Genomic DNA, 12842 nt, shown 5'->3' on the forward strand with positions numbered 1-12842 from the left:
ACTGCTGCCTCATAGCACCAGGGTCTTTGGTTTGATTCCCGTCACGGTCAGCTGTCTGTGTGGAGTTTGCACTTTCTCCCCGTGTCTGCATGGGTTTCCTCCGGGTGCTCCAGTTTCCTCCCACAATCTAGTGATGTGCAGGTCAGGTAAATTGCCCATTCTAAATTGCCCATAGTGTTAGGTGCAATAGTCAGGGGTAAATATAATGTCTGGGTGGGTTACTCTTCGGAGGGTTCTTGTGGACTTGTTGGGCCAAATGGCCTGTTTCCATACTGTAGGGAATTTAAAAAAAAATCAGTAGATGTGCAATGGCAGACACTTAAGCTGATATTTCATAACAGTTAGCACAATTTTTTTCTGGTCTAAAAGAAGTGCTAAATGAGAGGGATAACCATCTCTGGTTCATAAGGGTGGTTAAGGAGCAGATCTAATATAAAAAAAACAAGGAATATGAAAAAGGGAGATTTAATGGAATGCCAGAGAAGATATCAGATTCTGCAACCTGAAACAAATACAATCTCAGCAAATTTGGCAGCACCTAGGGAGAGAGAATCAGAGTTAATGTTTTGAGTCCAGCATGACTCCTCTTCAGAACTAGTAGATATAGTACAGTGCCACGTGAAAAATTGCACAAGGAGCTCTCAAAATATTGGAAGTTAGCATGGATTAGGGATTGATTAACATAGTCAGAATTAATGGGTCTTTTTTGGATTGGAAAGACACAACTACTGAAATGCCAGAGTGATCAGTTTGACAGCCGCAAATATTTGCTATTTCTGTTAATGAATTGGAGGAGGGGTCAAAGGGTGATGTACCCAAAGTTGCTGGTGACATAAAAGTTGTTGGGGAAGGCATGTTGTCATAGCATGAATTTGCCAGGGAATATGGATATAATTTGAGTGGCTGAGCAATAACTTGGCCGTGTAGAATCATGTGAGGTCCTGCACTTGCATAGGAAGGAACAAAAAACATGCAATTATTTAAATAGGCAGAGACTCTCTAAGAAAAAGTGTAGTATTGCGATCTGAGTATTTTTGTGCATAAAACAGTTAGCATACAGGTTCAGTGAGTAATTAAAAAAGCAAATAGAATTTTGGCCTTCATTGAAAGGGGATTGGAGTTCAAAAAGTTTTTTTTTTGCAACTGTACAGGGTTTTGGTGAGGCCATACCTGGAGTGCTGTACAGTTTGGTCCCCATATTTAAGACAAAATATATTAGCAATGAAGGCAGTTCAAAAGAAATTCACCAGGCTGATTCCTGGGATGAAGGGGATTGAAGTATCAATAGCTAAACAGGTTAGGCTTTTACTCATCTAAACTCTAATGGATAATCTTACTGACAAAATTCTTGAGGGGCTTGACAGGGTAAGTATTGGGAAGGTGTTTCCGTATTGGAATGAATCTCAAGCTAGGGGATAGAGTTCAAACTGAGATGTGAACAAATTCCTTCTCCCAGAGGGAATTGAATGCAATACAGAATTCCAGACAAAAACTCAGACTACTTCCCTGAAAGCATTTGAGGAAGAGGTAGATAGATTTTTGTAACATTGGGGAGTTGAGAGTTGTGCAGCCAGGCACGAAAGAGGAGTTGATGCCTGTGATAGAAGAATGGGCTGGATGCTGGCAGGTGGGTCTGTATTGGGTTGGGATATCTGGTCGACATGGACGGGTTGGACCGAAGGGTCTGTTTCCATGCTGTACATCTCTATGACTCTAATCATGATGTTATAGAATGCCAGATACACTTGAAGTGCCAAATAGCCTACTTTTGCTCCTGTGTCTTCTATGCAAAGGAAAGGAAGTAACAGAATCCTTCTTGAACATGTATAGACTGGGCAGTGAAGTGACTTCTACAATGCCATTCGATAGGATGCTCTGATTTGATCCAACAACAATGAAGGAACAATTATATGTATCTAATGTGGAGTGGTGTGTCAGTTTAGCGGGGAAGGTAGAGATCGTTGCATCATATTCATTTGGAATTCAGTGGGAATCATGAAATTGAAAGGAGCTGACAGATTCGCCTTGGTAGTATGGCACTGTATACATCATCCATGAAACGCCAGTGTCAAGTGGGTGCCACGGTTGTTGTTTAAATTGAACAGAAAGCTATTGTGACTGCTTTGCCTTCGATAATGTTGAGTTATTTTTTTGGTCAAATCCAGACAAATGGAGTGCATTTCATTGCCCTGATAACCATTGGGTGAGACATTGGAGAACTTCAAAGCTTTTCAATAATCTGATGCAGCTTAATTCCTTATTGGACCAATTTAGAGGTCTTTTAAGAGTCAACAACTGGAGTCAAACCTTTTCTAAAGTGTGTCAGGGTAATATATTTCTGCCTTGAAAATACTAGTGATCCATTTACATTTCTCCAGAAGTCTTCCAGTTTCATTGTCATTTCTAATTGCCAATTTTCCAATTCTACACTTCTTTATTAACTAAGTTTTGATTCTCAAACTTCTGTGGTGGGCTTTGAACTTGCACTTCCTGAATTAGTAGCCCAATGATATAACCAATCTATATGTACAGAGATTGACACATCAACTTCAGTTTCTGCATAACACCTGTTGGGATATTGTTTGATTGCACAAGACTCGATTGAAGAGTCAAGCTTGGATATTAACATGTTTACAGGCATTGCCTACTCAAAATTCCTGATTTGTGCAACTGAGAGAGATCGCCTAAACCTTTTGAACCAGGAAATCTTTGCTTCTACCCTTCCATTACAGACTCCTGTTCTCTTATGTCCATTATTCCCTCCAAAACAGACTAAATCCTTTATGTCAAATGTGACTCTGGTGTTTGCATTGGCAAGAATGAATAATAGTGTTGAGATATTGGCTTGCATCAATTACTGGCATTATGGTCAATTCTTAAAGAGCAGGATATGCTGGCTGAAATGGTTGCTTTCATAGCAATATTATGTAATTCTAATATTTTGAGGTGAAGGAACCATGTTATTGATGTGGATGGGAAACGTTTTTTTCAGATAAAGTGGTACTGACACCAGACAACTAAGAAGACTGGCATGAGTTTGGTTAAGTTTAACAAACTAGTTGTGAAAGGTACTTAATTGTGACATTTCAGTTTCCGTTTTATTTTTAGGGCAAGAGAATAATAGGAGATGATGGTGTTGAGAGTATCAATGATATGTTCCATGAAAATACTATGCTGCAGACTGAAAACAACAATTTGAGAATGAGGATTAAAGCAATGCAGGAGACCATAGAATCCTTGAGGGCAAGAATAACACAACTGCTCAGTGATCAGGTTCACCAAGTACTTGCCAAATCAGGTAACCTTTGATTTGTTTTAAGCAAAACAACTTTGAGAAACTAGAGTCATTTTGAACTCCATGTTTAAATCTGTTCCTTTCTCTGCAGTTGCTGCTGAAACTGCTGGGTTTTTCCGGTACTTTGTGATTTATTTCAGATTTCCACCATCTGCAGTGTTTTTCTTTAGTTGAAATATTAAAGTTTGCAGTTTCAAAAATTGGGAAATATTGTTTTTGTCTTAAAGGATCTTAGAGTGTCATTTTGCTGCAAGTCATGTTAAACATTCAGTTAACAATTATTACATGTTCATTGGCGTAACAGCAAAGCAAATCTTTTCCTTGGACATATTCTGAAACTACTGAATTCAGTCATTTTGTCACTAGCATGTGACAGCAATGAAAGCAAGACTTGAATAATGGACTTTCATCTGGTACGTTGGAACCAGATGAACATTGTGTTGCAAATTTTTTTTTTATTAAGCATTTTTCTGTGTAGAGCTCTATAAATGCAGGGAAAAATGGTAAGTGAACTCATCCAGAATTCCACCTTCTAAAGTGAAAGCAAGGAATTTCCTATTGGGTGATGGTCAGAAGATGTAACACAACACCTGCTCCCATATCAGTGGAGTTTGGCTGTGGAGTTCTTGGACTTTGTGGATATTTCGTATCATGTTACTTCTGGTGTGCCTAACGAATCCTACCATGCTGAAGAAAAACATCTAGCTTTTGCCTTTGTCTTGTTAATAGAATACTCTATCTTACCTTGCATTGATCAATTAGCTGTATAGGGAACTCTGTAGTAGGAAAATATTTTTTTTTTAAATGCTCTAGTACTTGGTAAAGTTGGGTGGAGATTCTGGAATTTGACAGAACTAAAATGGAACTTTTGCAATTTAGTAGCACGGATTCTTTGATACAGCTTTCTGAACTTCGATAGAACTCTGGAAGGTAAACCATAATTTAGGGTTGCATGCAAAATTTGATTTACTGGTGGATTCCTGCTGTCACTCAACACTGAGTGGCGAGACAGACTATGGATCTGATTTAATTAGATTTTAAGAGATTACAGGACTTTTTTTGTTTTGTTCTGAGATTTTTCCAAATGTATATAATTTTTCCTTTTCCTGTGTTTCTAACTTGACGCCTCCTTTCCTGAAATCACGAGTTATATTTGTGCCTTCTTAAACTAAACTAACTTTTCAATTCTCCCTAAATTACAGGAGATGGCAATGAAGAGATTAGTGCAATGATTCAGAATTATATCCAAGAAGTTGAAGACCTCCGGTAAATCTGATTTCGTTAAGTTGAAATAAATATGCTATGTTGAATCATGCATTTTGTTCTAAATAACTCAAAAGGTAGAGCAAAGAAGTTATTGGAGGTGTTAAAAGGATGAGTGACAATTCACTAAGAAACATTAAGCGCCAGCCTCCCAACAGACTATACACAACTGATTCGAGATTGCTTATTTAATCTCTGTTGATTAATCAAAGAAGAACCATCCAAATAAATGCTTGAAGTTGCTTCTCTTTCCTAAGGTAATGCAGGAATATATATTTTGCAGACCTAATTGCCTTCCACATAAGTTGTGCACCTGCACAATTTTGAGTGAGGGTAATTATGCTCTACAGGATGTTTTGTACTGTTTTTATATGATTATCTCAAGCAGATAGACCCATTCTTATCCTGGCATTTCTTATTTATCTTTTAGATCAAAACTGTTTGAGAGTGAAGCAATGAATGAAAATCTTCGGCGTAACCTGTCAAGGGCTTCCTCAAGACCGCTTTACCTGAATGGCACCTTCTCTGGCTCTGTTCTTGGCTCAGAAAAAGGAGCAATGGAAGTCTTAGAAATGGCTAAAAAGGACTTGGAAAAACTCAAGAAAAAAGAAAGGAAAAAGAAGAAAAGGTAAGCACGAAATATGGTTCGTTCTTCATAAATTGTCTTGATTTTAAGTTATGATTCAGCATTTAAAATAGTATCAGTTTAATACTGATCATATTTTGTCAAAGCTTTCCACCTTTCATTGAGTACAGGACTAATAGCTTCAACGAAATGTTTCTTTTCAGATTCATATTCAAGTATATTCAAGACTAAAGTCCTTAAATTGTAATTATGTTTTCATCTACATGATATATACCCCCCACGTTTTAACTTGCAGCAATTCTCGCAGTTATTATTTTTAATTGTCGAAACATCTCTATTTCTCCCACAAGCTCCATTTTTATTTTAAAAAGAATAACCGTTTGCAAGATCGCATCCTTCGGTTGACTATTATCTTTATATCTAAAGATCAAATAATGCAAAAGTTGTATATGAATCAATTATACTTTGACTAAATATACCCAAATTGATTCTTCAGATTTGTATGCAAAATACTAAACTGATCTTGAAACCTCAGCTGTCATAAATGACGAATGTACATTGTTTATCATAATGTTTATCAATTATTTTTATTTATTTGTCACTATGTGTGAATGAGAAGAAATGGCTGTCACCAGTACAGATTTTGACAACTGTAAAGGAAGTTAAGTAAAGGTTAAAAATTCTTTGTAATTTTTGTACTTGATACTTGATAAAACCAGGTACTTCACACAAGTTTGCAAACCATCCCTCTGATCACTGTGATTTCTAAGCAAAACATGAACAGCATATAAGTGGAACATCTAACGTAGTGGAAGTTGTGTGATGGTCAAGGTGAAAAGGTGTTGAAGGATAATGGTTTTTTTGGTGTTGTAATGCTAACTGCATTTGCAATTCTGCAATTCCTTGTGTCCCAGAAGATAACACCTTGCATTGGTTTGCTTTTAACAACCATGGATGCAGGGTAGGTGATGACCTAATATTTTTGTCAGTACACTATTTACCTGGATTTCCGGATTATGTTCAGGGGTCCCAGATTTGAATCACATGGAATTTGAATTCAATAAAAAAAAAATCTGGAGTTAAGAATCTAACAACCACAAAATTACTGCTGTTTGTCAAAATCTGCCTCGTTCATTAATGCCTATTCGAGAAGGGTGTTAGAGTCTGGCCTACATGTGACTGCAGACCCACAGCAATGTGGTTCTCTCTTAACTGCCCTTTGAAGTAGCCCATCAAATCATTTAGTTCTAAGAATTGCCCTAAAATCTGAAAAAGGCATTGAACTATGCATCATGATAAAGACAGAAACGACTCTGTCAACCCTGCAAAGTCCATCTGAGGGCTAGTGTCATAATTGGGAGAGCTATCTTGCAAACCATTCAATCAGCATTGTCAAATAGTCATGCTAATAGAACTGTACCTTAAAGGCAATTTCCCAGACACCACCATCGCCATCTCTAGATATGTCTGTCCCATTGTCAAGACAAACTCAGCTGACATGGCAACATAGCTGACATGGCAACATAGACAGTCAGGAGGGCATTTTATCCAGTGAGCCCTCAACATTGACTCTGGACTTCATGATATTTGGCATCAGGTTAAGCATGGGCAAGGAAGCCTCCCATTGATAACAACATACCGTACCCTCCTCCGCTGATGATTAAGTGCTCCTCCACGTTGAACATCACTTAGCAGGAAACACTGAGGATTGCAAGAGGGCAGACTATTTCGGGCATTTCAAAGTCTGACACCAAGAGTGGCTCGGCAGCAGCATTAGTAATCCAGTTGATAAAGTCTGAAAAATTATTGCTGCCAGACTGGATCTCTAACTGGTGATGAAACCAACAAGAAGAGAAAAACATACTTCATCTTCATCAAACTGTCTGCCACAAGATGGATCTGTCTATGCCAGTGTTTGTAAGACTGACCACCGCACAGTCCTTGTGGAGATGAAGTCCTATTGAGAAAACTGTCCACTGTGTTGTGTAGCATTATCACCATGCTAAATGGAAGAGACTTCAAACAGATCTAGCAAATCATGACTGGGTATCCATTTGCAATACAGTCATACTCTGGTGCAGTCTGCAATTGCAAAGCCCAGTATATCTCAGTCCACTACAGAGGATCAACCCTGGTTCAGTGAAGAGCACAAGAGGGCATGCCGGCAATGACATTGGCAATATCTAAAGATGAAGCATCAATTTGGTGAAGTTATAAAACCCAAATACTTGTGAGCCAAAAAGTATAAGCAGCAAGTGATGGAGCATGACTTTGTCTATCCAGTTAGGAATGGTGGTGGACAATGAACCAACCCACTAGAGGTGGTGGCTCCTCAAATATTCCCATCCTTGATGATTGGAAAGACCAATGCATCAGTGCAATGGATGAGGTTGAAGCATTCGTGAAAATCTTCAGCCAGTTGTGCTGAATGGATGATCCATCCTGACCTCCTCCAGAGGTCCCCAGCATCACAGGTGCCAGTTTTCAGACAACTCTATTCACTCTACGTGATGTCAAGATACCATTTGCAGCACTGGCTACACGCCTTGACAGTGTTCTGGCAATAATACTATAGATTTATCTTCCAGAATTTCAGAGTCGTGCAGTTGCAGTACAACTATAACACTGGCATCAACCTGACAATGTGGAAAATTGCTTAGGTAAGTCCTGCATGCACAAGGCAGTGAAAGTTCAGCCCAGCCAGCTGCAAACCTATCCATCTACTCTTGATCATCGATAAGTGATGGAAGGTGTCATCAAACAGTACTTGCTCTGCCATAACCACCACACTGACACCCAATTTGGGTTCCATTAGAGACACTTGGCTCCTCACCTGATTGGTTGGTTCCATGGTTCAAATGTGGACCACAGAGTTGAATTCCAAACATTAGGTGTGAGTGACTGCCCTTGACATCAAAGCTGTGGTTGACCCTTAGCAAAAATAGGAAATAGAGGAAAACTCTCCACTGGTAGTAGTCATACCTGGCCTGTAAGAAAATGGTTATTGGCAGTCAGTCATTTTAGCTGTAGAACATCTGTGCAGGAGTTCCTCAGGCTCATAACCTAAGCCTGAGTATCTTCAGCTGCTGCTTTGATGAACTTGTATCCATCATAAGGTCAGGCGTGTTGTTGATGATTGCACTAAGTTCAAAACCATTCATGACTCTGAGACTGAAGTAATCTATGACCATGTACTTTGATGTTGAACTGGGGTGGACAAAATTAAAAATCAGAGGAGCAGGCGAATCAACATTTCAGACCTAAGCCCTTCATCCTGATAAAGGGCTTATGCCCAAAATATTGATTTTCCTGCGCCTCGAATGCTGTCTGACGTGCTGTGCTTTTCTAGCACCACACTCTCGACTTGGATCTCCAGTATCTGTAGTTCTCACTTTCTCAAACGTGCTTCCAAATAAATCTGTTCAATGGTAATCTGGTGTTGGGTGATTTTTTTTTAACTTTGTTCATATACTGCAAGATCTGGATAATATCTAGACTTGGCTGACAGAGATGGCAAGACAATTGACCATAAATTGAATTGGATTAGCGATATAAACTAAGCTTCAAAAGCTCATCAGAAACTGGGAATAAGCAGCAAGTGGTCATGTCTTAACTCTCCAAAATCTGTCTACCATCTACAAGGCACAAGTTAGCAATATGATGAAATACTCCCCAATTACCTGGATGGATGTAGCTCCAACAACAGCACAAGTGACTGTCTGTGGTTTGCATGTTTTCCTAGTGTCTGTATGTGTTTCCTCTGGATACTCTGGTTTCCTCCCATAGTCCAAAGATGTGCGGGTTGGGTGGATTAGCTATGGTAAACTGCCCATAGTGTTCAGGGATGGGCAGGCTGGATGGGAAGTGGTATGTGGGAAAAACAAATTGCTGGAAAAACTCAGTTCTGGCAACATCTGGAGAGAAAGCAGTTAATGTTTCAGGTACAGTGACTCTTCAGAACTGTTTGTAGCTAGGAAAAGGTTGGTGTATATGCTAAAGATGTGTTAGGGAGAGGGGGTATGAGTAAACAATTGGGATTATTCTGTTAACTGTAAGTTTGATTTTGTTTTTGTAATTTGATTTAATCATTTGCTTTGTCATACTTAATAGGTTTTTGATCATTAATATCAAACAATTTTAGCATAGTTGATCTTGCTGATTGTGTTGAAATGATTTTGAAAATATTGGATAACCTAGAGGAGGTGGGAAATTGAGAGAAATTTGTTTTTGATCAACCCAGACAAATTGCAGGAACTCAGTCTTGAAATTTCTAAACCTTGTTTCAGATGTCAGGAGCAGTAATCTGAAGTTATATTTTCAAGTTGAATGCGTTATCAGCTGTTAATATTTTTCCATATTTTTATTACCAAGATGTATTGAGAAAATAATTCATTATTAAAGCAAATGTAATAGCTTACTTTTGTTTTGGCTTTGACATCCAATTTCCACAAAAAGTATTGAGTAATTTGCATTGTATGCAAGTTGTATTAACATCAGGATTTGCTTTTGAGGCTAGTGTACAATTTTAAACTATGGAAAAATAATTAGTTCATGATTTTTTAATAGTATCATTAAAGAGGAGAATCCTGAAGGTGAAAGACTAGATGAGAAAAACATTGAGGAAAAAGAAAAGAATGACTTGGAAGAGGTAAGTCTGGGTGTAAATATCTTAAGTGATTTGAAGTTGACCGTTCAAGTGTAAATGACTCAAATCACTTTTCAAGGAGGAAGGTCAAGAATGCAGTGACCATGAAGAAGGTGATGAGGATGCTGAAGAGGATGATTTAGAAATAAGTGAAAGTTCGGATGACTCTGACTCTGAGTTAGATGATGAAGGTAATGCCTTTAACATGCATTTTGTTTTATAAAGTAGCACAGTTCGAACTTGGTTTGAGCTAGTCACAATTGGACTTTTGCTCAAGATTCTTGATCCTTAGACTTTCCTTTGAATGCATCAAGCTGAAGTAATATTTTCAGATGATGCAGACAATTCAGACAAGATTTTCTCCTTGAGTGCCTTTTAGAGGGATTAATTTCATATGCTTTCAGATCCTGAGTGGTTTCAGTTTTGGGTGATCTCATTCTGACATCATTCCTAATTTGGCTCAAACTAATACCACTTCAGCACTGATCTGTCACTGACACCAGGGTTACTTGGATTGTATGAATTCCATTCTCTGTTATCCCCCTGTCCAAATGTTCGATGTACTTTCACTTGAAGTAGTAATTCAGCTTCCTCCAGGTAATGCTGTTACATGGGATTCTCTTACTAAATCAGTGGTTTGAATCAAAACCACAGGCGAGTGGTATTTTTTTTTCCATTGAAGTTTTTGTGAGCAGATCTTTTTAAAGCAGAATTGCAAGTGGTTAAAAATGAGAAAATTTCCACGATTTTTGTGTAAAAGCTTTGATTGTTAAATCCATGCATTGTCGAATCAAACATTTACATTTCAAAGGTTGAATTGAAATATTTTGTGCAATTTTGAGGCATCCAGTTTTCATTAAAGAACTGGAAGTCATGATGAAGATACAAATTATATTTATTAAGAATATACTAGAATTGGCACATCTAAAGAAAGGTTTTTGAAATTTTCAGAATGCTTTAAAAGAATTCAACACTGTATCATTCCTACGATTGAATTTGTTACAAGGGGATAAATTTAGGATTAATCCATGAGTGAATGAAAAGATTGAGAAATTTCTTTGTGCAAAAAGTTAATTGAAATCATTCTGTGACCCAATATTAAAGCTAAAATAAATACCTCCTGCATTTACATTTCTGAACGAGTGCAAACTTAAAATTTTCAAGGATATGATGAATAGGAATTTTATTGATGGCTCTAATTCATAATTAGTGGTCACTTTGGTTTGAATAAGTAGAACTAGATTGTTTGTTTATTTTTGAGATGGTTTTTGATGAGAGTTCTGGGACTGTTCTTTTTCCACGAGGAAAACATTAGGTTATAGTCCAACAGGTTTATTTGAAAGCACTAGCTTTTGGAATGCCGCTAGTTCATCAACCACTTGATGAAGGAGCAGTGCTCTGAAAGCTAGTGCATCCAAATAAACCTGTTGGACTAAAACCTGGTGTTTTGTGATTTTTAACTTAGTCCACCCCATCCAACACTGGCACCTCCAAGTCATGAGGAAACCATTGATCTTTAATATTAAGATCATGACAAAATAATTGACAATTTTTCTAACTTTTGATTTCATTTAATTGTACTTTTTTTTTAAATAGCCACTTTCCAGGCAGATCTGGCTAATATAACCTGTGAAATAGCAATCAAGCAGAAACTAATTGATGAACTGGAAAATAGCCAGCGGCGACTTCAGACACTGAAACAACAGTATGAAGAAAAGTTAATGATGCTGCAAAATAAAATTCGAGACACCCAGCTGGAGAGAGACAGAGTTCTACAAAATCTAGGTATATTTATGAAGCTGTCCATAGTTCTGAAGATGTTTAGAAAGTGTTTTTAAAAATATTTTTGTCCTTCCAATATTCTTTTCTAATTAGACAAGTTTAAGTCTCTATGGTGTCATCTTGCCTTCACGCAAGAAAGTAATTAAGTTCATAATTTATACATTTGTGAAAGTGTGTAATAAATACAGCCAGAATATTCATTATGTAATATTTTTGACGTTGAGTTTTATTAAATTAAAAAATATGGGTATTCTAGGTTCAGTGGAATCTTACTCTGAAGAAAAAGCAAATAAAATTAAATCAGAATATGAAAAGAAACTTCAAGTCATGAATAAAGAATTGCAGAAGTTGCACACCGCCCAAAAGGAACATGCTCGATTGCTAAAAAATCAAGCGCAGTATGAAAAACAGTTGAGAAAACTGCAGCAGGAAGTGGGAGAAATGAAGAAGACAAAGGTATAAATTCTGTCTTACTAGTGACAACAGTGAAATATATTACAGCATAGATTTTATCAGCTTGGAATCTTGTAAAGAGAACTTGCATTAAAGGGGGTAATTTTAGCTACTAAAGTGCATTCTCTCATGGTTTATCAGATCAAAAATAGAGCAGCATTGACTTCCTTAGAATGCCAGTATCAAGATCAAGTACCTCCACTTAACTGAAAAAGGAGGGTGTAGATTAGAAAGATGGGAATGTAATCAAATATAAAATAAGAAATAGCCAACCTGCGTATTTAGGCTATGTACTTCATTCGTCCTAGATGGTGAAAGATAAAGTATTTCAAACTACAACTAATTACAACTTGATAGAATGAGCAATTAATAAATTAGGATTTCATTTACTTTATGGATATTGTCAGAATAATACATAAGAGTACATTTGTTCAGTTGTGTCTGAATTTTAAACTCTTTCTCTCATTCACCTGAAAAATGAACTGAAAACCATGCCATTTCAAAGCCAGCTCGTAGACTTTCAACAGCAGTTGAAGAGTAAACTTGTCTTTCACCATTGTCTCTTCTGTTTTCTTTGGAAAACGCCTAGCCTGTGAGCAGTAAAAAAAAAACTGTGGATGCTGGGGACCTGAAAGAAAAACAGTAATTGCTGGTGAAAACCACGGTGGGGAGAAAGTAAAGTTGATGTTTTGAGTCTGGTGATTCTTCCGCAAAAGTGACAGCAGGGAAAACATTGGGTGGCACGGGGGACGGGTAGGTGGAGACAGAGCCAAGAGAGAGAATAAAAGAGTTAGGTAAACTGAGGGGATTATTGATTG

At 37.5% G+C, this 12842-nt stretch overlaps 1 protein-coding gene across 4 annotated transcripts in view; it reads left to right on the forward strand.

Moving 5' to 3' along the window:
- The window catches only part of kif21a (kinesin family member 21A), a 158612-nt gene that overhangs the window by 74964 nt on the left and 70806 nt on the right, over positions 1-12842 (forward strand). For all 4 annotated transcript variants that reach the window (XM_072562125.1, XM_072562127.1, XM_072562126.1 and 1 more), the window contains 7 exons: positions 3109-3298; positions 4498-4561; positions 4989-5186; positions 9711-9792; positions 9869-9980; positions 11386-11574; positions 11828-12027. In XM_072562125.1, coding sequence (XP_072418226.1) covers positions 3109-3298; positions 4498-4561; positions 4989-5186; positions 9711-9792; positions 9869-9980; positions 11386-11574; positions 11828-12027 — 1035 coding nt within the window. The remainder of the gene's footprint in view (positions 1-3108; positions 3299-4497; positions 4562-4988; positions 5187-9710; positions 9793-9868; positions 9981-11385; positions 11575-11827; positions 12028-12842) is intronic.

Source organism: Chiloscyllium punctatum, chromosome 44 (genome assembly GCF_047496795.1).
Source record: "Chiloscyllium punctatum isolate Juve2018m chromosome 44, sChiPun1.3, whole genome shotgun sequence".
NCBI lineage: Eukaryota > Metazoa > Chordata > Chondrichthyes > Orectolobiformes > Hemiscylliidae > Chiloscyllium > Chiloscyllium punctatum.